The sequence below is a fragment of the Dromiciops gliroides genome, chromosome 2 (genome assembly GCF_019393635.1).
Source record: "Dromiciops gliroides isolate mDroGli1 chromosome 2, mDroGli1.pri, whole genome shotgun sequence".
Classification (NCBI taxonomy): domain Eukaryota; kingdom Metazoa; phylum Chordata; class Mammalia; order Microbiotheria; family Microbiotheriidae; genus Dromiciops; species Dromiciops gliroides.
This window is the reverse complement of record NC_057862.1, coordinates 191773447-191800595: the sequence shown is the minus strand read 5'-3', so window position 1 is coordinate 191800595 and position 27149 is coordinate 191773447. Positions and strand designations below refer to the sequence as shown.

At 40.1% G+C, this 27149-nt stretch overlaps 1 protein-coding gene across 1 annotated transcript in view; it reads left to right on the top strand.

Annotated features, from left to right (window-relative positions):
- Positions 1–27149, top strand: part of INO80 (INO80 complex ATPase subunit) — a 91961-nt gene that overhangs the window by 49021 nt on the left and 15791 nt on the right. The window contains 4 exon segments of the mRNA XM_043983217.1: positions 2704–2844; positions 8732–8957; positions 13943–14070; positions 21686–21780. Of these exon segments, the coding sequence (XP_043839152.1) occupies positions 2704–2844; positions 8732–8957; positions 13943–14070; positions 21686–21780 (590 nt within the window).

Below are 27149 nucleotides of genomic sequence, written 5' to 3'. Positions count from 1 at the left end.
CTTGTTGAAACACAAATAGCATCCTCATCAGTCAGTTGAGTTTTGTTAACTTTTCTCTAATTTCAGAATTTTATTATTAGTGGGAATTATACAAAAGGAGCTTAGTTTTTACTTTGTGGTAGTAGAAAGTAGAGCAGCCTTGTTTGTATTGCTAAAGTGTATTTATTAAGTTTGGAGATTGTTTACAAGGAGTATATGTAAGCAATTCTCAAACTTCATTTTCAGCATCATTATTTAACAGGGTAAAATGAAGAGTATAGGGCATTTAGGTGGCATAGTGGTTAGAGTACTAGGCCTGGAGTCAGAAAGAATCATTTTCCTGAATTCGAATCTGGCCTCAGACACTAGCTGTGTGACCAAAGACAGTCACTTAACCCTGTTTATCTCAGTTTCCTCATCTGTAAAATGAGCTGGAGAAGGAAATGGCAAACCAATCCAGTATTTTTGCCAAGAAAACCCCAAAAGAGGTCACGAAAAATCGGCATCATTGAAAAATGACTAAAGAACAACAAAATTAAGAGTGATCTTTGAGAGCAGGAAAACCCACAAAATTGGGGAAAACTATATATTCAGACAGCTGGGTAGCAGGAAGAGCCACTTCCTCCATGAATACCCTAGTTTCCCCCTTGTTTGGGCTCCTTGAATAATGATGACAGTTTGAATGAGATAGAAGTCCACAACTCCATTCTTCCTGATAAGAGGTAGGACCACTAGGCTTTGCCACTTGTACTACCTCTGCCTCTTGCTGTGGCTGTCACTTAAGTAGCCTATGGACTTCTGGGCTATACTATTCACCCCATCATCACATCCTCTGGACATTTGGGCCTTTCTGTCTGCATTACAGCTAAGCTTCCTTTTATGTGTTGTCTCTCCAATTAGAGTAGAGACTACCTCTGTCTGGTGTTTGAGTCATACTAGGCTTTTTCATTCATTGAAAATGAAATGTCTGTCCTGACTATTCCCCCATACATTGCACGTAATCAGGTTATTCTCAGATCAACAAAGTTTATCTGAGTTTTTTAGTGAGGTGTTCACCCCTTTTCTATACCTTTCACTTGCTTTTAGTTTTAGTCCCCTTGTAGCAGAAAAAATATAAGTATTTGCTCCTTCCTCTCCCCACTTCTTTTCCTCTGTACCTTCATCTGGAGTAACAGGAGTGTATTTTTCTATCAGCAGTACAGATGCTCAAGTCCTGACATTTCCCCTTGCTGCCCTTGGTAAGCGATCTCAGGTCACACAGTTCCTAGACTTTATTCTGTAACCTTATCTGGGTCCCCCTCCTGTGGATGTGAATCTGGGCTGCTGGGAAGCTCTTTTTCCACTGTATCTGTTATACCTTGCCCCAACCCTGAAGTGAATATTTAATTCGAATTCCGTGTGACAGGGTTCAAGGAGGGACAGTTCTCATATGACAGAGTTGGAGTTGATACACAAGAGTCAGAAAACTGAGACCTAGACTTCAGGCGCTATTTAACAAGCATTTATAGGTGTTTTGGTTCTTAAGACCTTTTAAGTTATTTTCTTCAGAATGAGTGCTTTTCCATTAAAGCAGATCACTCTGTTGTATGTTTTATTGTCTCCTGCCCAGTCTTTCCATTGAGAACTTGGGAGAGAAATATATATTAGTCCAGAGTTTATGGTTTTTTGTTGTTGTTGTTGTTGTTTACAGTTTCATTCCCTTTATTAGTAATTGTCTTATGCTCCTCATGACCACCCCTCCCCGACCCTATACATATACACTCCTGCCCTATTATGGGACGATGAGATATTAGGAGAATAGGATGGGATAATAGGTTACCAGGAGCTCCAAGTGAGAGATTTAGAACAGAATCACATCACTCATGGCATAACCCTTTGATTCTTTCTCTTCTGAATATACTATTGACTGAAACAGACCATAATTGCTAGATTTTGAGCAAAAGTGATAATGAGTGTGCTTTGTCCTCCCAGAGTTTTTTAGTGAACTTGTCAGTAGGATGTATCGTTGTCTATTTCTGATGTGTAGCAGTTCATGTTTCACATGAAAGAGTAATCTTACCAGGTGGCACCAAGAACTAAGAAAGATTCTTAAAAACCAGTGTTAAGAGGAAAGTAACTGGAGGCTTTACCGAGTGAAATATTCTGAGGTGAGCAGAGTATCTAGAAGACTTGTGCCAGCCATGCCACATGCTTTGCCTTTTGACTCAAGGAGTCAGAATTCTAAATGGCATGTTAGGAATTGATTTTCTTTGAGACTGTAGTCTTTACATGTTTCTCATTAGAGGAGTGAACTCTACCAATTAAGGATTAAAGCTCGAAGTACAAAAATGTTGAGACAGAACTGCCCGCTGTCACCACATACAAGGGTTTCCTACTATTATTCCTAATTCTAGATTCAAACAGCCAAAAAAAAAAAAGGAGAAATTTGAATGGATTGTTTGTCTCATTAGGGACTACAGGATTGGAGGGAAATAAACCAGTGGAAATTTGTGAGCTTCTACAAGCCCTTTTTTCTTACTCTTTGTTTTATAAATGAAGTCACAGAAGGGTTTCTATGGTGTACTTTGTCATCTGTATTTCTCAATGAGGATGAGTGGAAGAGGCATCCTTCCAAAAGAACAAAATGTGTACCCGAATTTGAAAGGTGAAGGAGGGGTTTTATAATGAAGCAGCTTGAGGAGTTCTGGCCTTAGGAGCACTAACTTTCACTTTTTATTTTTTTAGTCTCTAGTGTTCAGCAGCCACTGTAAAGCAGTGAGTGGTTATTCAGACCAAGTCATCTACCAACGAAGATCTGCTACCTCCTTGATTCGTTGCTGCCAGGTCACCGAGCTGCCATCTTTTTTATGTGTGGCCAGCCCAAGAGTAAGTGCTGTAGAGGCAAGAGACAAAACAGATGGTACTTAGCGGTTGGGATCTGCTTCCTCCACAGAACTTTAAATTAGGTAGTTTTGAGAAACTCGTAGATTTTTAATATTGAAAAATTTCCCATTTTTAGATATGTCAGTCTGATGAAAGTGTGAGGTAGGCAGAGGTGCCCTCTGCCTGACCAAGTCTTTGCTTTACATCTCCTTTCCTTCACCCTAGGGCTCTAAACTACAATGGGAACCAGCCATCTGTCAGGTGGATTATCACCCAACAGCAGGGCCAGGGGCAGGGGGATATTTGAAGAGGAGAGGGAGCCGTTTGTCACCTGCATTGAGGTTTTTGAGGGTTTTTAGAGGGAGGGAGCTGGCTAAGTGGGGGAGATTTGATCTGGCCTTATCGCCTCCACTCCGTCTCCAAACAACAAAAGGAAATACAACACTCCAGCATCAAGAAACTTCTCAGCCTGGCATGTCTTAGCTCTCCAGAGTTAGGTGGTGGGCTGACAAGTGTGCTTAGTTTGAGCAAAGACTATCACACCACTGCTCTCCCAATCTACTCTAGGTTGATAGTGGTTAGGGTCTATTGCGCTCTCCACTTTGGTCAGCTGTTCTGATCCTGTCTTAATATCCTGTTTATCAAAAGGGGGTGTTTTCAATGACTGCTGACAGTATTGCTCCTGAAGCTTTCCTCCACATGTTGAAACCATTTTCTTTCCTATTGCCCCTCCCTCATCTCCACTCCTCTTGTGTCCTCTTGTTCAAAAGTTAAACAAAGACCCTCTTTTTGCATTCAAATTCACAAACTATATAGTATCCTCGCCTATTCTCCGGCGATGTTTTACTACTAATCCAAACATTATACTATTTTATTCCCCAGTAAAGCATTAGAAAAATAACTATATATAAAATCCCCACAAGTTAGGAAGTCTGTTATGCCACCCTTTCAAATAGGTAAGATACATACATAGACCTGCCTGTGTTAACAAAGACAATATTTTTCTTCCTGTAAAGAAGGGTGTGGAAAATGGAAATGAGACCTGACTTCTAAGTCTCAAGCAAAGAACCAGTCCTCTCTGCCAGGGGTCTTTCCCTTTCTTTATTCTTATTCTTAGTGGGCATCTTTCTCACGAAATACTTTGTTTTCTTTCATTCTGATTTCTCCATTTAGCATTGTCACTCTTTGGAATATAGTAATAGAAGAGCCTGATTTGGCTCCAGTGATATATTAGGATTTGTTTCAACTTGTGTCCTCCCTTAAGTGAATCCTGAAAGTTAAAGTCCATTTCCCTTCATGTTGAAAGGGAAAGAATTATGCATAGTCCCTTTGATCCTTACTTGTACCGTGCTTTGTGAGCATGGTTCTTTTGCCAGCAAGTATAGCTTGATTTTTGGTTGAAACTTTAACTAGAAAGAAATTTAGATTGTGGATATATAATTTTATTTGATCCTTTTGACAAAGCATTCTGGGTCTCAGAAGCTTGAGTTCTCAAGCCAATGAAAAGTCACTGGGAAGCTTACGAGACTGAGGCTTTTACATAAGGAAACTCTCTGGCCTCTCAGTTACCCTCTGTGTGTTGCAGGTATAAACATGGGGACACAGTAAGGAGGAAGTTCAGATTTGGGAGAGATTTCAAGGCAGATTTACCTCCCTTTGTTTTATAGTTCCAATAAAAAATGAAGGACCTAGACTGTAGTTGTGTTTATGGATATGAAAACACTTCATTTGTTACCTCCAAGGCCTCCAGAAATCTTTTGCAGCCACCTGCTCTCAAGGAGCACACTCATCCCCCCCCCCCCCCTTTTAGCACACAAACACATACACACCCCAAGTATACTACTGTCTTGGCTTCAGAGGAGCCAGGAATTAAGGACATCTGCTTCCAATTAGCCTAAACTACCATGCCTGGTGTCTGCTGTTTGCTTAAAGGGCAATAAACCCCCAGTATTCATGGAGTAATAATAGTCATAAATGTATGGTGATAGCAAGGACTAGAAGAAAGTTCTTGTATTTAGCTTTGCGTTCCTCCCTTGCCCTGCAATCTAATCTGTGTTTATAATGTTGTCTCATACAGCATGGACGGTTAAACCTGTAAATATGGGTAATTAGACTGGTATCTGGGGGTGGAAGAGTTGTAAATAACCCTCTGCTCATTTGGGACCAGAAGTCTTCTTTGAAGAACTCTTCTTTGGCCAGGCCATAAGAATGGATTTCTGAGAACTTGAGGATTGTGTGCCTTCTTCATCCAGAATCAGTTTGCCAGCCTATTCATGGTGGGAAAGAAAACATTTATTTCTTTTGCTGTCATCGCAACTCTTCCGTGGAATTGAGCTAATTAGACCTTTTAGCCTATACGTTGGAGTTGGAGAATTAGTTCAAAAAGAATTCTACTAAGTATGACAGTGGAAAGTGTTTTCTCGAGACCTTTTCATTGAGGAAATGAGTTGCACCCACTGGCAGTCAGTCCTCCAGGGTTAACAAAGGAGCTGAGGCATCACTTTACCTAGCTTGGATCCTTCACGCTTCCTAGAGAGATAGAGCAGGAAGATGCCCATCTTTTAGACTAGATGCACTAAATGCTTGAGGGAATGTCCCATGATAGGTGCTATAATTTGGGAGTTTAATGAAGCAAGAGACAAGGCTAGATCATACATGGCTAACAGAGGTGTGTATATCCATTGAGCGAGTGGGTAGCTTGATACTTCATGCTTCAGCTCCCCCAGCTTCTGAGTAGTCTAGAAGGCAGTTTGGCATTAATGAGACAGACGGGTCGTGTTTTTCAAGGTTACTAGTGGTTTGTAAAAAGAAAGATAAGTCCTGGTAGATATAGACATGAGCAGCTTCTTTATTCTTTTTGGCCTCCATAACTGCATTACTTAAGCACTCACTGTGAGCCTTTAGGGAAATGAAAACAATTTGCTGATGTGATCTGGGGTGTTGATTGTACCTCCCAGGTTGACCTGTCATCCAGTGATCGCTCGTGTATCCTCATCCCTAGCTCCTGGCCAAATAAGCTTGTCAAAATACACCATATTTTAGAGAGCTTTTGTCCTTCATGTACTCAGAAAAGTAAAGTGCATATTGAGAGATTAGTGGTGATTGAGAGTTGGCATAAAGAGCTTGTTACTATGAGATTATCTAGAAATGAGGATTGTGTCAGGCATAGGAAAGCCTTGAATTCTTCATGTTGTCCAAACTTCCTGCATGACACTGACATCCCAACATTTTTTTCTCTTCATCTTTTGAGTGTGAGTGATGTTTTCATTTCTACTACTAGTAAAAATAGCAATTGTGATGATGGTCATTAATAGCTAGAATTTAGAGTGCTTTGAAATCCCAAAGCACTGTGCAAACATTAGCTCCTCTTATCTTCATGACAACCCTGTGAGGTTTCTTGGGGTAATAGTTGGAAACAGGATTTGTCACATTGGTGTGTCTTCCTACTCCAACACCAGTTCTTGATCCATTTGCTCTGCTGCCACTCTTTAAAGTATCTGAATTGTGCGGAGTATTAGCTACAGTTCTGTAGTCCAGACTGTGATTACTTTAGTCTCCACAGCAGCAGTCACACCCAAGGGAGAATATCATAAGGTTCAAATCACAGGTGGGAGCCTTTGCTGGCAAACTGCCAGCATTACCTTAAACTCAGGCCCAATTTTAGCCTGCCTCAATCTTTATTTGCCTTTACTAAATCTTAGTGGGGGGAAAATTAAATTAATAATTTGGAAGCCAAGGAATTCCTCTTCAAGTTAAAAGGGTAGAAGTGATAACAGTTACTCTAGCTTCCTGAGAGGGTTTTTAGGGGGATTGTTTCTGCAGGGTATCTTCTTGAAGTAGGGAGCTCTTAATACCCAGAGTTGTATGCCTGTAGTTTGGGTCCTTGGCTGTAGGTGGCACTGCTACCTAGCAGATCCTGTTGGGATCTGTCTCTAGAACTTTATTCTCTAATCTCTCCCCCCCCCCCCCATCACTGAATTTTCCTCTTCACTCTTTTTTGTGATAGCAAATTATTGGAAACTGAGGAGGTCCCCAGTAATTGGGGAATGGTTTGACACATTACTGCATATCAATATGATATCGATACTATTGTGCTATAGGAAATAATGAAGGGCGCAGTTTCTGGGAAGGCGTGTATGAATTGATCTTGAATGAAATGAGCAGAACCAAGAGAACAATTTAAATAACAACATTATTGCAAAGACAATTACTCTTGAAAGACTTTAAAACTCTGATCAGCACAATGGCCAGCCACATTACCACAACCGTCATTCATGATGAAACTTGTTACAACCTATTGACAGAGAAGTGATAGACACAGAGTGCAGTTTGAGACTTATTTTTTTGAACTTGGCAAATCCAGGAATTTATTTTGCATGACTATACGTGTTTGTAACAAGCTTTTGTTTTAGGTTTTTTTGGGTTTTGGTGGGTTTTGTTTGTTTTGGGGTTTTTTTGTTTTGTTTTTGATTTTTCAATGATGGAGATGGGGAAGTGCTGGTAGAAAGGAGAGGGGAGGAAAGGAAAACAAATTTTGTTTAGAAAATAGGGGAGTGGGTGGGACAGGTGGTGCAGTGGATAGAGCACCGGCCCTGGATTCTGGAAGACCTGAGTTCGAATCTGGCCTCAGACACTTGACACTTACTAGCTGTGTGACACTGGGCATTTCACTTAACCCTTATTTCCCTGCAAAAGAAAAGAAAATAGGGCAAAATTTAATTTGAAAATCCTTGCCATCCCACTTCAAGGTATGGGAAGCTCATGGAGCAGTAGAAAGTTCCTTTATCCAGCCCAGACTTTTTATTTTATTAGTAGGTAGAAATTATTAACCCATTTTATTGGACTTTAGTAGTTTAGTATTGCCTGTGGTCCCCTTATTCTGATCCCTCCCTTGGAAGAGGGTCTAAGTGTAAAATCTGATTGGGAGTTAGTGCGGAACATTGTTTGAATTAATTATCTACTGCACAGAATGACCCCTCAACTTAATATCAGCCTGAGCAGTAGTGATAATCATGGGCTCTAGATTTTTACAACAGTCAGCCCTATCTCCTAAAACTAGCTCCTTATCAGAGACTTCACAGCCATCCAAATACATAGTTGTTTAGCCCACTCATGCCTTCCACTCAGTCACTTGCAAAACATTGAAAATTGTGATGTGAATGATCCAAGAGAAGTGAGGGCAATTGAAGCTTATTAAGTTCCTCATTTGACAGAGCCACCTTGCCCAGTTGGGTGAGAACTTTCCAGTCTGTTGGTGTATGTCTAGTGGAAAGATAGGGAATTGAGCATACCTAAATCATGCTTCTGCTTTAGCCAGGAAATTAACTGACTAACTAACTAAAGGAGAGGACTGCCTCCCAGCTTGAGGTCCTGAAAAAAAGACTAGCTCTCTTATCTTTTGTCTCTTCCTCTTTGTTGTTTCAATAAACAGCTTGGTAAGGGAGGTGAGTAGTGTCAGCACAACTGGATAATTTGGCTGTAAAATATCAAAAATAAACTGGAGAAACAGCAAGCCCAGCCATTGACCTAAAAGAGCTTTGTCAAAGGCAGGATCGCTGAAGAAAGTTGGCAGAGTCCACAGAACTAGAATTTGTTTAATTTTTTTAGGATGTGACCAGGCCAGCACTATGAAGGGGCAGACCTCTCACCCAGGGAAGCTCAAAACAAGTAATTATCAAGGGAAAACTTGGGTTGTCAGAGAGCAGGATGGGTTACTCCAGTTGGACCTCTGCTAAATAAAAACCACCAGCCACAGGACTTGGCCATAATAGTTTTACCTGTAAATTTCAGTTTCCCAAAAAAACCCAAATTGTTTGTGAAAGGAGTGAATGAACTGTCTCTTGTGTGTGTGTGTGTGTGTGTGTGTGTGTGTGTGTGTACTTTTCTGTAGGTTACAGCAGTGCCATTGGATTCCTACTGCAATGACCGAAGTGCAGAGTATGAGCGACGAGTCCTAAAAGAAGGAGGGAGCCTGGCTGCAAAGCAGTGCTTACTAAATGGAGCCCCAGAGCTGGCTGTGGATTGGCTGAATCGACCCTCTCAGTTTTTCCCACAGCCACCAGGAGGGTTGTGGAGCATCAGGCCTCAGAATGGCTGGTCTTTCATCAGGATTCCAGGTGGGCCTTGGGTTCTCTTTTGGAATGTGTGCCCAGCTTTGAGAAGGGCTTTTTGCTTGTTCTTTTATGCCTTCCTTTTTCCCCAATGTGAATACATGGTTCTCATTTTATCAGTATCTCCAGCAAAAATGTGGCAGTACTACTGCTTAGTACATATAAAATAATTTTGCCCTACACCTGAAAGGAATACACATGGCTTACGGTAAATATCTATATGAATATATATCTAATATCTATATTAATGAAAACATAGAGGCCTGAGCACAAGTTCTTATGAGCAAAATCTGTAACGTAAATCTTTGCTTAAATTTTCTTTGAGGAGTCCCCAATGAATGGAGTATGGAGAAAACTGTCCTACACTGTACTTGGGAGTATTAATAAGGTGTATGTAGGAAACCCAAAGCCAGTGCCATGTGGAGTTTGGTTGCGTGAATGAGAATGTCGTCATTCAGCAGATTGCCTGGCCAGAGCAGCATAAACAGTGTCCTGCACGAAGCCCTAGAGATCTGAATGATAACAAAGAGGAAAAACAGGGTGTTCTGTGCCAGAATGCTAGCAGATTCCCAGACCTCCTGGGGTCAAGGTCAAGGGTTTACAGGAAACTAGGTTTATAGGCTGCTTCAGTGGAGTTCAGTGAGGCTGCTTGGAAGGACGCTGCATACAGATGGATGGCAGACAAGATACCTCCTCCACCTGCTGAGAGGAGACTCAGGTTTGGCCAGTCCAGCCTCTCAATTGCCAGTCAAGTGAAGCTAGAGCTTCATTTAGTATTTGAAAAGAGACTTGTTTTTTAGTTTCATTAGAAATCTAAGAGACTCTAGGTTTAAGAAAGATGTTTGTTCTGGGGAGAGGACACTGTTGGCTTGTCCTCAGGTACTCCCTCCCCTACTTAATAGCTTGCTGGCTTCAGGCAAATCACCTCCTTTCCCTGAACCTCAGTATTCCCATCTGTAAACTGAGACTGATGCAACCTGCCATCCCTCATTTCTTGGGAAAGTAAATTGAGATATTTGTAGTATAATTTTTTGAAGGTTTAAAATGTGTCTTTATGGCCTAACACAGTGTGTTATGATCTCTTCATTTCGTTGGTTTGAATATTTTCACTTATATAGATTACAACTCCTCTGTGTCTTGTTGGATGTCCTCATGAATTGCTAGAGCCAAAAACTGAATCACCTAGTAGCAAGCCTTCTGTTGATGGACTAATCATTTCACCAAGTCTGTGCTTATAATGCAGTTGGGCCCCTACCCAGACTGGTTTAGAATCTTCCTATAGTTCCATTGGCATAACTTTTGAGATTCCAGGGTGTTAGCTCCATGCTTCAGGGAGGGCATCACACACCGTAAGTTCTGAATGAATGAAATTCATTTAGAAAGCGTAACCTGATTGTAATGTATTATTTTCTTGAGTGCCCAAAGCCTCTTCTTCCCTTTTGCACTCAGTTGTCTGTGATTTAAGGGGCTCTGTGTGGAAGGTTTGGGGGTTCTTTAGAATGAGAGACAGCTTAGTGAACAGTTCACATGGGAATTAAGCAGACTTTAAGACTGCCTTAAGACACATGACTACATAGATTTGTGGAGTACAGGTTGAATGAAAAGGAAAAGCCTGAGTGTAAAGGTGGTCAAACTACAAGTTTGAATGTATGCACAGATGTAAGCAAGGATGAAAAGCTGAAGAGGCTGAGGTTGCAGATGAGAACTGAAAGAAAGCAGCTTCTCCCTTCCCTCTTCCCTGTGCGCCTTCTTTGACTCCCACGTTCCCAGTATAGGGGTAACAGTTCCACTGCTGGCGCTGTGGGAATCTCTTGTGGCTTTTCCTGTTCTTTGAAAGAAAAATGAGCCTTGTTTAAATGGCAGGAAGCGTCTGAGTTCTTTTAGCATCGATAAAAAGTACCGGCTTCACTGGCTGTTTACTGTGAGAGCCAACCAGCTCCTCACTGATCCTATTGTGCTTTGCAGACTGCCAGGGGGGGTCGCTGGGACCTGAGCTTTATCTTTCTTTCCTCTATACTTTTGCATTTTCTATTTCCTTGGGAAGGGTCAGGATTTCATTAGATTCACTGGGAGGCCAGTCAGAGTCTCCTTAGGCTCACAAGTTGAGTGAGTCTCTATTTTCCACCAGTGGCAAAATCTACCACTCCCTGAAAAGTAGATGGAGTGCTGTTTAAAATATGACCATTTAGGGGGCAGCTAGGTGGTACAGTGGATAGAGCACTGGCCCTGGATTCAGGAGGACCTGCATTCAAATCCAGCCTCAGACACTTGACACTTACTAGCTGTGTGACCCTGGGCAAATCACTTAACCCCAATTGCCTTGCCCCCCCCCCCAATAAACAAAATATGACCATTTTAATGCCTTGGGCTGCCCCTCATTCTGTTTTCTTTCTGAGCAAAACATTTCTGAATGGACAGTAAAACTTGTATTGAATGGAAATACCATAGTGTTGTTAGCTAAGATGGAATAAAAGGTTTTTGAGAGATATTTGTGCCCAGGTTTCCTCTACAGAATCAGCCTGTTCTGTTGGACACCTCGCTTCTACAAGTTTATTGCATGCCTTCTCAGCACCAGATGGGGCTCTTGAAGCATGAACACTTGCCTAGCACTTGGAAAATTTTAAGTAATGGGTACCAAGTCCTAGAGACCACAAATAAGTGCCACCATTTTTTACCTTGGAGCTTGTTCAGGTGCATTGTCAGCATTTCTTTTTTTGGTCAAGTAGCAGTATCTGATTTCTGACTAGCATGCTCACCGGTGAATTCAGTTGTGTTTTGTAAGTTATATTTTTTTTAAGGCTTGAGTCTTGTTCATCTTAGAAATTACTTGTGGGAATCTCTCTTAAATATCAGACCAGAGAGTTAAAATCCATTTCAACCCCCCCCCCCTTGTACAATGAAAGTTATTAATACTTTGATATGGACACTTTCTACAGTCCAAGGACAACTATGGCTGGAGAGAGCTCTTAAACCTTGATTTAATGATAAATTTTGGCTTCTTTACTAAGTGTAGACCCAACAGAATATAGAGAAACATCTCTTCCTACAGCTATGTCTCAATGGAGAGTGCCCTCCAAATTCTAACTCAAGCCTAAGAAAACTTGTGTTTGTACTATGTGTTTTGTTCTGCACACATGTGTTTTGCCGTGCGCGCGCGTGCGCGCGTGTGTGTGTGTGTTCAGAATCTAACATTATGAAGCTCTTAAGCTAGAGCTGTTAGACACTGGTCAGAGCAGAAAACCAAGGCCATCCAATAGAGCTGGATGGAGCAATAAAGCTACAAGAAGAGCCTCAAAAGTTGTTAGAAAATAGTCCTTTTGTCTGAGCTGGGTATAGAGAGTATATATAGAGGCTTGACTCCAGGGTTGCGAGGCAAAAGGCTAGCACTGAGCTTTGCCCTGCCAAATTGTTGTGATTAAGGATGACCAAGGGGGCAGCTAAGTGGAGCAGTGGATAAAGCACCAGCCCAGGATTCAGGAAAATCTGAGTTCAAATCTGGCCTCAGACACTTGACACTTACTAGCTGTGTGACCTTGGGCAAATCACTTAACCTTCATTGCCCCACCAAAAAAAATTAAGCAAGACCAAGCAAAGAGCTTTAAGAAAGGTGTTTACAGCAGTGGAAGCAGAAGGGGCTGGTGGAGGGAAAAGATGGTCCCTGGCAACATTCTGAAGGTGGAAAAAGGCAAGCTTACAGTGCAGAGGAGTCAACATCCAGGACTGAGAGTGGCTGTGATTTGTGATGGTACTGTCAGCACATCCGTTCTTATTCAGTTTATAAAACAATTAGACACTTGGCAAATAGTAGTGAGAATGAAAAAATTAATACTGAGAATTGTTGGGTCGTTGTCAGTAGTCACCCCCTCTTGAGTACTGGATTTTCCAGCCTGAGTAAAAGCTGTGGGTTCAAGCCCAGATGTTGAGAATGGCCACTGTGTTTTTCTGAACATTGCTTTTTCTTTCAGGTTGTAATTATCTGTATAATCTATCCTTCCTCTCTATACTCCCCTTCTAGTCTCTTCCCACCACCCCCCCTCCCCCCCAGTGGCAGCACATTGTTCATGGCATGTTTATGGACCCAGTCTACAAACAGGAAACTCTCCTTCCTGAAGTATGATGGCTGTTGAGTGATGCTGAAGAATAGGAGATGAGAAATTAAGACTTGGTTGTTCTTGAAAGTTATCCAGCTGAAAATACTTCTTCAGAAGAATTTGGAGGAGAGAAAAGCCCCATGTTAGTGGGTAGAAGCAGTTTCATTTCATGTTGACCAAAGACAGTCTTTCTAACCAAGCCAAATAAGTCTCTGACAGCTGGTGGCCATTAGAGGTCCCGTGGGAATCAGGGTGACAGCCCCAATATACTTGTCAAATTACATCTTAGAGTAATTCTATTTGTTAACTTAAAAGGCTGCCCTTTTGGAATCTTTGGGTAAAGGGAAGAAAATGTGCATCTCTTGGTATATTGAGGTGTTTGAGAATGAGGGGGAGACTATTTCCCTATGTTTACAAAGTGCCAGAATATAAACTATTTAACCAACGAGGCTTTGTTTAACAGAAGTAGATGTCTGGAATCAGAATGATAATATTATTTGTGACAAAAAGAAGAAAGTTTCTTTAGGCTAATTAAACAACATGGCAGTCATGGTGTACAGATGACTTTTGGCTTGGAATCAACCAGCCTTACTAGCATCCTCTTAGTGAACCTGAGGAGAGTTAAGGAAACTTTGAAATATCAGAGCATCAGGCACTACAGATATCCAGCGGGGTAGGACCCTACATTGTCTTCTTCTTTCCCTTTTAGGAACTGTATTGGTGGCATGGGCAACAGTGCTTGGCTTTTTTTTTTTTTTTCTTCAGAGCACTCTGCTATTCATTACTCCCTGGGGATAAACCTTATTATAGTGGTCTTGGCTGCACCAAGCTTTGCAACCATGGATTTCTCTACTTCTCTTAAAGAGTGTCTCCCTCCCATCCCCTTTTTCTTCTTCCCAGGCAAGGAAAGTCTCATCACTGACAGTGGAAAGCTGTATGCCCTTGATGTTCTCCTGACTCGGCTCAAGTCTCAAGGACACAGGGTCCTTATCTACTCCCAGATGACCAGGATGATTGACCTATTGGAGGTAGGAGAGGACACTGGGGACAGGCCAATTTGTCATTTTGCTTGTTTGAATCAGGTGTGTATGGCCTATTTGGGCATTGTTGCGAAGCCCCCAAAACTCCTCTCTGATCTTTAGAAGTATCAAAAAAGAATGGAAGGAGTTCTTAGTTAATGTGAGAGTGTGCAAGGAAACCTTATTTTATCCATTACATTTGTGCAGAAAAACACATCAATCCTCTGTCCCTTGTCTGACTTCCAAGTAGAATCAGGACCCAAGACTATGCATAAGAAGTCCTTTGAACTTCTTTGTGGGAAAACCTAAGTTTTGGACTGGCTCCTTAATTTAAAAAATAAGACATTTGTTCAGCCTGGATTGATAGGTTGGAGCTGTGGTCTATCACCAACATGACACATGCTTCTTGGGACTCTTGTTCTAGTAAAACCCTCATCGTTACTGTCTGTTGCCAGAAATGTATTGTTAGGGACAATGGAGAATAAAAAAAACAGGCAGCAGAGAAAACTAAAAATGAAGACAAATAAAAATAAAACATTCACCTGTAGACAGCATGGTGTGGAGGCTAAAGCCATAGGGATGGGAAACTTAAATGTTCTCATCCCATCCACACTTTTTTTTCTTCCTCGATCAAAGGATCAAATTTTTAATGAATGAAAATCAAAGGGTAACAATAAGGACTTCTTCACTCTTTGATTTTATTGAATTTAACATTGAGCTTAATTAAATTATTAAGTAGCAAAAGTTGAAATCTGATTAATTGTAATGAACAAACTTGGTCCTGGAGAACTGAAAAGGGAACCTCCCTTCCCCTTCTCTGTAGAGAAATAGGGACTCTTGATGCAAATGTGGTATTGACTGTCCAAAAATGGTCACTGTTGATTTGCTTTGCTTGCTTAAGTGTCTTTCTTCCAAAGAAGGGTTCATTGGGGGAGTGGGGTATTAAGAGAAAATAACTGGTGTAAACAAAGGGCAACTAACTTTTAAAAGATTATGATTAATAAATTCAACAAGTTCCTTTTAAATTATCTGACAAGTTTAATTACCAAGGTATATAATAAATTACACCTTTACAGTCAATTTAGTGAGCAGATCTTAGATATTATGTAAACTAGCAAACAGTCTCTTAAATAAGACCAGGGTTCTGGCCTATGCTGTAAATTGTACATTTTTAACTGATAAAAGGATATTTTTAAGTCACTTTCCATACCAATATCCTCCAAAATTGATTTATGCTAAAATATTTTAAGTATTGGTTTTATTGAAGCCTTATGCAGAGATAATCCAAGATCAAGAGAATGGGTATGGTGGTGGTTCCATTGTACAGAACAGTATAAGTTGCTCTACAATAGTGAGCTTCCTTTTGAACAAAGCATTCTTAAACTGAGTCTATCATGTAGAAGGTTAGGAGTATAATATTATACTGATCTGCAGCTCTTAACAGTTGCAGTGATCCATTTCAGGGAATTTAGGGGAATGATGGTAGTCTCTTTCCAAAGTAGAATCCACTCCAGGTAAAATTTTAAAAATTGGTTTAAGTATTAATTATAGGAAACAGGACATAAGCCCAGCGCATAGTCTTTAATCCTAGGCATGGAAATGAATGTAAGTAGTTAGGATAGAACTAATTCCCCACTATAGCCCTCCATTTAGTGCACTGCAAACAGAAGAAATGCTACATAGCCATAGAAGTATTACTTTGGAGCCCTGGGATATAAGGAAAGTGAAGGCCCTTCAATGGACAAGACACTGAGCTCCAAACTGGGATCGAGGCCTCAGCTATCTGTAAATTCCTTTTCATTTCTGAACCAGCTACAAAGACAGAAAATTAAGGCAACTCGAAAATCTTCTGGATTACCAGGACTTTTTTCTGGTATCTTTGGATAATCCTAAAGCAGGGGAAAATAAAAGACTGCCTGAATTTCACAACTGATGGTGTAATCCATCTTTGACATGCTTCCCCAATGCTGAAGCTAGAAAATGTTGCAACTTTGGACAGTCAGGGGCTTTAATTAATGTCCATATATTCAGCCCATCTCTCCCATGAGCTTTATTTCCGCATTACCATTTGTTTATTAAATGTTTCAAACTGAATGTTCCAGAGACATCCAAGCTCCACATGCAGAACAGACCTTATCTTTCCCTACAAACCAACCCTTTTTCATACTTCCTGATATCTATGGAAGATATTACTATTGTTCCAATTTCTCTGCTTCATAACCTCAGTATTATCCTTGACTCTTCAGTCTCCCTTATCCTATACATCTAATCATTTGCCAAATTTTTCCATTACTACCACCATAAATTCTTGCATTTGACCCCTTCTTTCTGGTTACACAGCAGCTGCCTTAGGTGCTTGTGTCTAGACTATTGCAACAACCTCATCAGACTCCCTGCCTTATGTCTCCCTACTCCAATGCATCCTATCTACTGCTGCAAAAGTAATTGTCTTTAAAGATAGATTTGACCATGTCACTGCCTTACTTTATAAATTCCTTTTTAAAACCCTCAACAGCCTGGCCCCGGCCTATCTTTTCAGCCTCAATAGACAGTGCTTCCACACTCTACAATCCAGCAAACTTGGTGCCTCTCTTCCTCACATACTTTCCGTCTCTTGTCTTTGTCTCTGTGCCTTTTGCAATTCCTGCCGTGTCCCCCCTGTACACTCCCTCCTCACCCCTATTCAAGCCTCACCTTCCACAATATGCCTTTCCTGATATGGCTCCCCCTCCCCGCAGTGTGCTGGAGCTCTCTCTCCCTTTCAGCATCTTTTATTTAACTATTATGTGTTTGTTTGTATTTATTCTCTTCACTTGTTTATACTTATGTATGTCCTTGTCTCTCTCATCGTGTAATATAAGCTCCTTAAGAGGGGTCATTTTTTGATTCTTTGTATTCCTATCCCCAGTACCAGTGGCTGACACATAGTATCTAATAAATCTTTATTGATGTAGTTATTTGTACGTTTTTACTGAAAAGTCTAAGAACTCTTCCTCATGAGACTATGATCTGATTTCTGCAGAACTTCCCAAAACATTTGTTAATATTCCTAAAAATGGTTCACTTGGTTTAACCATCTGTCTGATTTCTCTGTTAGTATAAGAGTCCTTCCATGCTGGTTGGTCAGGAGGGCAGGGAGCAGGAAAAATGGAGTATAACAGGACATGATATCTTATATATGCTTAGTGTTCAGTAAAGAACTAAGTTTTCTGAAATGTAATAGCTCATTCCATAAAAGTATTTGTTAGCTTGTGGTACTTGTTACAGTATGTAATCATATTTGGGCCCCACACATATCTTGAAAATTAAGTGACATCTATAGCAGAAACTTCATATTGTGCACATCTTCAGCTCTAAGTCAAGGATCATGCAGTGTCAAGACTTCAGGTAGGTTGTCCATGTAGTTCACTTGTCTTTGGATAAACTTAAAAAACTTCAAAATGCCTTTCTTTGTTCTTAAAGTCACCATTCTCAGAATTTACTTTCACTTTTGCTATGCTGTACCTTTAATATCAAAAGAGAAAGGAGTTAGTTATTCTGCATAGCATATGTACAGCTAATTATTCTTCCATTAGTCTTTTCCTTCCTGTGGCTGAGTTTTTGCCTCACTGCCTGTTTCAGGGGGACTAAAAGACGACCTACACCAATTTTAGTATTTGTCCTTTTTGTTGTTGTTCCTTCAGGCAGCTCTACACAGCGCAGATTACTGTCCTGTCTTCTGGACATGTAGTCAATGCCCTATACCTCCTTCTAGAATGGCGGGCCTGCTTAGGGCTGTAAATGACAGAATTTACTTTAAACTGTGCTTATATACCAGTACTCATAGAAACTTCCCTTCTACTGGTGATTAAATAACATTGCTGAGCAGAGTAAGGTCTTTCTATTTGCAGGCCCTCGAATTCTTGGCCTGTCCCAAGAGTGTAGCAAAATAATAGGTAGAACTTATTATCCAGTGTTACCAAATGTAACAATTGCCATTGTTATTGCTGGGTTTACAGTTTTTCAGCACCTACAATATCGTAATTGAAATTAGAAATGTTCCCACTCTGGCTGCCTTATTTTGTTCCATCTAGGATCATTTAGCAGGTTGTTATTCAGTGCCTGGAGTAGGCATTTATTAGTGTTTTATGAAACTAACACCTCTTGAAACAAAATTGACTTAAAATTAAAACCAGAGATTCACAGGTAACAAATTGATACAGGAGATTGTCACCTTTAGAGTCAGCTGCAAAAATGCTGTATCCTGGTGATAGAGGATTCATCCCAGTTGATCCCCAGAGTACATGTTAAATTTCAAAGCAAATTTGGGTCACTCATAGCTGGGGTTTTCATTCAGGTTTAGAAATGCCAGAAAGAAATCCAGCAGCCGTATGTTCAGGGTGAAAGGTGAAGCATAGAGTGGCCAAGAGGCTAGCAAGCAGCTTCACTTATGCTGATTAAATCAACATCATTTCCCATTACAAGATTACATTCCTACATTACTCCAAAGGCTCTGAGCAGGACAAGGAATGGATGACTGATATATGTCCATCCCTTTGACAAACTACTACCTAGGTGCTGCTATCTTGACTGGCTGATTTGCCCTGGGGGACATAGTGCTTTTTATAAAGAGACCACTTAGAGCCTTCAGGTTAAGTGACTTGCCAGGGTCACACAGTCAGTATGTGCCAGATGCAGAAATTTGAACCCTGGTTTTCTTGACTTCAAGACCAACTCCTTTTTTACTACACCTTATTGCCTCTTTCACATATATTCAGATGCTTATAATACAATAAAAGTTCTTAGGAAACTACAGAAACAAAAAGAATTGTTATAACTTACAGAATTATTTTATTTAGTCTGATATTTAGGGCTTTAATGCCTAAGGGTGGGGGGGGGGGGAGAGTAATGAATAGAACAGATCAACAGACAATTTGATACTACTGATATCTATTGCTGACCACTGCAACTGTGAGGCTTGCTAAATCATGTCATAAAGACTACTTAGGAAACTTCCGGTGTGTATTTAGGGGAAGGGATAAGTCATATTCAGTTTCTTTTCTCTTTTTGCCACTTTTAACTCTTTGCTCCTTTTTCTAAATGCTACAAACTCCCTTGAGCTGGAAATATGCTTTATTTTTGTGAAGTGCTTATGCTGGGGAAGACCAGGGGATGTGAACATGAGATTTGGGGTTAGATGGGAAAATGGTAATGTCCAGCTTAAAAAGTTATCTCTGGGCAAAGATCTATCAAAGTAGACAGTGTCTAAACAACTGGGATTCAACTGCAAAGCCGGCACTGATTAGACATTGGCTTTGAAATGAATACATGTAGTATAAACAAGGATAGTGTTGATTCTTGATAGTTAAGAACTGTTGAGGTGAATATTTTTAAAAAATCTTTGGCATAGGGATAAGGGAAGTTTTTATTAAAAATAGATTGGCAAGGTAACTGATAAAAGTACTTGTTACTTTGTCTTTTTATAAAATGTATTGAATTGTGTATTTTTGCACCTGTGACATCAGTGGGATCTTAATAGACATTGGACATAATCCTTGAAATTTAAGAGTTGAAAGACTATGTGTTTTGAGGAAAACTGTGTTTTCTTCCAGAATGGACTAAAATGCTATAGTTAATTGGTCTCAGTCATTTTAATTAGAAGAAAGTGTTCCCCTATGAAATAAGAAGTCAGGAAGACTAATCTAGAAAGGAGGATTTTGATGTAGCTGAAATTTCACAAAATTTTCCATCTAGGCTAGGCACCTTAAAAGTCATAGAGTCTTGACAACTTTGTTTCATACATGAAGTAACTGAGATACCTAGAGAAGTTAAGTGCCTTGTGGAGAGGTCACATGGCTATCTGTTGGAAGAGCTAGACCTAGAACACAGATCTCCTGGCTCAGATCTGACACTGGAAAACAAGCAGAGCTTTTGGAGCTTATTCTTTATCCATCGAGTGCCATGATGGAGTATGAAGGCAGTGGTGTAAATATAATGAAAAAACCAGTGAGCTTTGGAGCCAGGAAATCTGGGTTCTAATTACAGCTCTGTGACTGACTGATTAACTTTGACTCCTAATGTCAAGCCTCCGTTTTTCCCCTGGTTAAAATGAGCAGATTAGACTAGATGAGCTCTTAAGGTCTCTTCTTTGTCTAACATTTTATGTCTCATGCCCCTAAATTTTTTTTCCTTGGAGTGTGAAGGTGATTAAGCACTGACTAGTTCCTCTCTGGTTTTTAGTCTCCTTTACTCTTCAATGTCTAGTTTCTTGTTGTTTTTTGACATTGTTTACTGAAATGGAGTTTAAACTTTACTAAGCCTTCTAAATTCCCATTGATCCCCTTGGGTGGGAAAGCAAAGGCTTGATGGAGCGAAGAGAGGGGATTGACTTCTGTTGCCTCAGTAACAGATTCTTCTGCAATCCGATTGGCTTCATTATTGCCCTTCGTTCATAACCCTGGTGGTGTTCTGACCTTGCTGGCTAAATGATATTCACAGCAAGGTTTCCCTGAAGGTTCATTCAGAGCTACTCTTTTGAGCTTTGTCATGGACCTCATTAACAGGCTGGTGAAACCCATGAACTCCTCAGAATAATGGTTTTAAATGCATAAAATAAAATACATAGGATTGCAATGAAAACCAGTTATACTGAAATACAATTATCAAAATATTTTTTAAAACAGGTTCATAGACCCCAGGTTAAGAACACCTGATCTTAGGAAGAGGCACAATGTCCTACAAGGGATCAAACAGGAAGGGCAAGGCTCCATGGCTTGAATGACTATCTCAGTTGCTTTGTTGATCCATTTCTAGATGTCAGTAGAGCTCTTTAATCTTGATTCCATTTGAAATGGATTGACTACCAAGGTGGTGAGCCTCTGAAGGCTATAAAGATATCATTTCCCATATTATCTCCCATATCCCTTCTTATTTAGAATATTGCATTCCACCACCACTCTCAAGTTGATTAAGAAACTAGGCCACTGAATGCCAGTTTAATGTTTACTTTTTTAAAGAAGACATATATCTCCTAAAGGTAGAAATGGAGTTGTCTTTTTTGATTAGGAAGCTTCCTATGAGCAGCCAGTCCTGCAGTTTGGTGGATGCCTTTAAATTGTCAATAATATGGCCCAAAGACCAGCTCAGAGTAAAACATGAAAAAATGGGAAATGGAAATGTATCCTTATCAGATCTGGGGTAATCCCCTTCTTCACCCAGCCTTACCCTCACTTCCTCCAAAGTAGCCTCTCCATCATTGGCCCCAACCCCGTTGAAACTAAGGGGCACTTATCCTAGCTGCAATTTGTGGTGCCGTGGAGATGAGGCAAAAATTCCTACTTGTAGCTCTGCTAGCTATTTCCTTGGTCACAAACAATGTCATTGATAGAATGGTTCATGATAAATGTCATTTGTGATAAGGATTTACTTTTTACAAGAACTTAACAGAAATTCTTAGGTGCAATGTTTGATGCTCTCTCCTTTCTCCCCTCTTCTCTCTCCTCTTCCATCTTTCAGTTTGGTTTTTCCCAGGTCTAGGAATTATGCCTAACCCCAATATGGAGAAGAGAGGTGACTGATTTTTGTAAGACTAGGAGATGAGTAATTTAGATTCAGCCTCACTGTGTTATCTGACTCCCTTTGGCAGGAATACATGGTTTACAGGAAGCATACGTACATGAGGCTGGATGGTTCGTCCAAGATCTCAGAAAGGCGGGACATGGTAGCTGATTTTCAGAACAGGTAACCATGATTATGTTGGTTTTCCTCCATGTTTGGAAAAATGGATCTAAAAAGCTTTAAAGGTACTGTACGCCCACATTGTTCAGCAAATAGGCTTTGTTCATAGATCCCTGATATCATTTCCACTATGTTAATGGTGGCCAAATCAGTTTGTAATAATGCCCGTGGGGAAGCTGTGTGAGAGGGGAGAAAGAAAGAAAGACATGATATTTCTTGTGCTTGAATAATAACTCCCTACTCAACAAATGCATAATTCTTTAGTTAGTATTAGAGAGAATCTTAATTCGAATCAAGAATGCTAGCCCCTTCCTCTTTTCTTCAGAGCACAGCAGTAAGCAGGAGATCATGACACATTACAGTGGTCTAAAGCTGATTCAATAGGAAGCTCTTAGTTTCAGTTACCTACCACCTGTTAATGAACCCGTGAAATTTCAAATACTGCTTACTGAATACTGATAGTTTACAGGGCCATAATTATCCTAAGTGAGAGTCCTTACTGCAGTTAAGTAACGCCTGGTTTCTGCTCTTACTAGGATGAAAGCCAAGTTCCTCAGGTGGCAACTCTATTGAACTTTACCTTTAACTGCATTCCACAGAACAAAGAATGAGGTCAAGAAATAGATCCAGATATTTTAAAAATTAAGAACAAATGTGAATTGCTGTTCTTTTGGATGTCTTTTCAACAAAATTTGGCTCTAAAAATTATGAAAGAGAAAGGATGTAACAGTTTAAGGATTAGAGCATAGTTACCTATATTTGTGTAATTAAGCATCTTTATTTGCCTGATTCTTAAACTCACTTTTAAAGTGGGAAGGAGGGAGAGAAGAGGAAAGAGAGGGAGGGAAAGGAAAAAAATTTAGTAGAGCTGAAAAAATAGGTCACCTCTCCCTACTGCCAATCCCAAGAACATTTACATTTCACCATTTTCAATTCTAACACCTGAGCTGATGTTCCCAAAATAAAGAAATACCCTAATATATCTCTAGATTCTTGTGTGTCAGACCTCCAGGCTTTTTCAAAAGTACCTTTAAAAGTTTGGGGGGGGGGCGGCAGCTAGGTGGTGCAGTGGATAGAGCACTGGCCCTGGAGTCAGGAGTACCTGAGTTCAAATCCAGCCTCAGACACTTAACACTTACTGGCTGTGTGACCCTGGGCAAGTCACTTAACCCCAGTTGCCTCACTTAAAAAAAAAAAAAAGTTTGTGGATGGGGGCAGCTAGGTGGTGCAGTGGATAAAGCACCAGCCCTGGATTCAGGAGGACCTGAGTTCAAATCTGGCCTCAGACACTTGACACTTACTAGCTGTGTGACTCTGGGCAAGTCACTTAACCCTCCTTGCCCCATTTCTCCCCCCCCCCCCCCCCCCCAAGTGTGTGTGTGTGTGTGTGTGTGTGTGAGAGAGAGAGAGAGAGAGAGAGCGCTTTTACCATTAGGCAGCAGGCATTCATGTAGCATTTATACACTTGACTTATTCCCTAGTGTCCAGTGTTATATGTCTGTGAATCCAATTGGAGTGTAACATGTTGATTTCCAATTGAATTGACCTTTTGCAAATCCAGTTGCAGAGCTTTGGCTGTTCTTTTAACTGACCTAATTCCCAGAAAACTTTACCTTGGGGTCCTAAATTCAGTATATTCCTGAATGACCTGACTGGAAAATCTCTGACATAACTTCATAACTTTGAGATTAGTGGTATATAGCCTCAAAGTCACTCCAATAAATAGTGATATAAAAATGGACGACAGCTTTTAGTACTTTCTTTTAAAGTGTTAGCATTTTGTCAATTTATGCCATCATCTGATCAATAATGTGTTTTTTTAGGTTTTGTTTTGGGTTTTTTCCAAGACTTACAAAGAAAAACCTTGCTTACAGTTGAAAATCCTAGGTTTCCTCAGGGAACAGTGGGCCTGTTAGCTAATCATTTGACCTCAGCTTAATCATACTGTATACAGTAAACAAAATGATAAAGATAGAGACTTTGAAGAGAGGAAAAGATCAGCTCCTTCTTACTCAATATTAACATACTAGTTATGATCCAGGTACCAAGATCAGAATTATGACTAGGAAACAATTTGTAGTTTGTTATCTGAAATATCTGAGCAACTGTGGGAGGCTCTCAATGCTTAACATAATCCCTCACACTGGGGAGAGAGTTTTCAGCTTAAATGACTTATCTCTTTTTATCAACCCAATATAGAGAGAACTCTTGAAAATAAAAACATTTTTCATAGGGAAAAACAAAACCTTCCTAACCAAATACTTAAAATACTGAAAAGACATCAAAAGAAAAATTGTAGTTTCAACTGAAAAGCTCTTGGAGCATAAAGGTCAGCTAGCATAAACAATAATTATAACAAAAAGCATTTTACATTCCCTGCATATGAAATTTATTTAAAGGGGGGTGGGGGGTGGGAAAGGTGTCCTTCCAGGAAAACATATGACTGAGACTAAAGGCTGTTTGGCCAGGATGTCCTGACTGAGCAACATCAGAAACATGTGACCAGTGTTTTAGAGTAAAAACCATTTACATTTCTATAGGATCCTGCCTGAGACTTCTTTCCCCATCCTTTCACCCCCTAACATTTCTAAAATGTGTCACTTAGAACAGTTTGCGAGACAGGGCACCATTGAAAACATGTGACACCTTTTGTTTCGCTACATTTTGGGTTTCTCTCTCTTTTTGAATTTTACCCCAATTTTATAACATTAGTCATTCTATGAGTATTCATTGTATAGAGGGTGTGATATTAATCATGCCTTAAGCACTTTGGGCAAGTAGCAAGAGTCCTCATCAGGGTCATCACTGTCATATCTTGCATCTTTTTTATTCTTTCTATGAGCTGGAAGACATAAGTCTAAGACTGTTCCAGAGGTTCTCCATATTCCTTGTTATGCCTCTAGAGGGCACCCAAGCAACCACATTGTCCTATGGGATTCTGTTCACCCCAGTGAAGTGCAGGTTTCTATTCCCCGAGTTAGATGTTTGACAGGAATATACAGTGCTTGTTGATGACAAGGAGAGAGCACCTATTTAAAGCATTATCCTGGTTTTAGTGTGTGTGTGTGTGTGTATACACACACACACATGTATACATGATTCAGCACTGTCACTGGACTCAAAGCAGATTTTCTCACTCTGACACTCTGGAATATCCTGTAACCTTTATTCAGGATGGGAGTATTGTATACTAAATGTTACTACATTATTTGCCATCTACCTGCCTCACAGAGTTCCTTTGTGAAATGATTGACTTAGACTTAATGAATTCTAAGGTTTCTTCTGGAGCCTATGATGGACAGATACTTTAAACATATAGGCTTCATCATTTAAGAATATGGCATCTTATCCTGGTATATGGGAATTTTATTATTATTATTATTATTATTATTATTACTGCAATTCAATATAGTTGGGCACCTTTTTACGATCCTGTATATTTTTATTTTGTGCATTTAAATCACTCTTCTGAGAAATAGTCCATAGTCATCCTCACATTGCCAAAGGGTTCTATGACACCAGAGGTCAAGAACAACCCCTATCTTAGAGGAATCTTCTCTAACTTTGTCTTTCCTAGATGCCTGGCACATTTCTTTTGATTTTGGCTCCCTTAGCATTTTATCCATACATTTTCTCTATACTGGCAGTCCCCAAAATTACAAATAACAACTGGGGCTGGGAATTGTACCTTCTAGATCATTCATCTACCATCCTTTACCACTACTACTACTACCACCACCCTCACCTTCCCTCACCTTCTCCTTTACTTTAAATTTTCCTAATTCCCCTCTCCTACCTTTCTACTCCCCTAGCTGAGTTCCCTCCTATAATACTAATCTTCCTACTCATTCCCCCAGTATTATCCCTAATTCTGCTTTTACACTCCAGCCCTACCAAGACGTTCCTCCCTTACTGACCTCTACTCTCTGACCCTAGTATCTCCAAAGGAACCCCTATAAACTCTGTTTCCCTGACCACAAAAGTATAATCCGTACCTCCTGCCCCTGTAACCACTACACTAGTCACCCTAGTCCTCCTTACTTCCTATCTCTCAGACTTTGTGCAGGACCCCACATGTCAAAGTCATTGGATTGGAAGAAGAGAATGTTTGTGAGTGATATTTGTGAATGGGCAAGTTCTTTATTTGATAGTGAAGTTATATCATCCTGAAAGAATAAGGACCCAATTTCTTATTAGAAAAAAAAGGATAGGGGCAGCTAGATGGCGCAGTGGATAGAGCACTGGCCCTGGATTCAGGAGGACCTGAGTTCAAATCCGGCCTCAGACATTTGACACTTACTGGCTGTGTGACCCTGGGCAAGTCACTTAACCCCAATTGCCTCACCAAAAAAAAAAAGAAGAAGAAAAAAAAGGATAGCATAGAATATACTGGTAATATGTACTTCAGCTCCAGCATCTTTAATTCAGAACATTTTTCCCATAAGAACCAAACAGTTTAGAAAATAACTTTTAAAATGATGAACCTTTTATAAATTGGAACCTGCTAGTACCAGCCTTTTGGTTTTATCATCTTCTCTTTGCCTTAAATAAATTTATTTTTCATGAACAATGACATTTTAAAATTAGCATTTTTAAATGGTTTTTTGTTTGTTTGTTTGCTTGTTTTGTTATTGTTTTTGCCCAGAGATGGAAGGCAGACAGAACTTTGCAACTCATAATCAGGAAAGACCTCCAGGAATGATCCTGCCTCCAGAGGCAGTAATGCAGCAGAAAGAGTATAGAACAAATAGGTAGAAGACCTGGGCCCTAGTCCAGGCTCTGCCACTAACTCTTCATTTAGCTTTGCGCAAAATTTCTTCACTGCTCTGGGCCTCAATTTATCCATTCCTAAAAATGAAAGCATTATGTAGGTGATCTTTTTTTTTAAGCAACAAACATTTATTTTATTTTTTCCAGTTACATGTAAGGGTAGTTTTCAACATTCATTTTCATAAGGCTTAGAGTTCCAAATTTTTCTCCCTCCCTTTCCTCCCCCCTCCACAAGATCACACCCAGGCTATATATGTACAATCCACAGGTGTTCTGTAGGTGATCTCTTGAAAGTTCCTGACAGTTTTTCAAATTGTTTTTCTATGATTCTACTTAGCGGCAGATAAGGTTGTATTTAATCCACTGTAGGTAGTGGCCAGATTGTATTAGATTACCTACCTGCTATAGCAATTAACCTGGTTGCCTTTTTAAAGTTTTATTGCACTAACTGGGATTTCTGTGAATTGTATCATTCTTTTACTTATTTCTCCAGCATCCTTGTTTTATACAGGGAAACTCAGACCTAAAGAAGTCTTGGAATCACAGGATCTAAGTTTAAGTCCTGGTTCTGACACATGTTATCTATCTATATAAACCCTGGG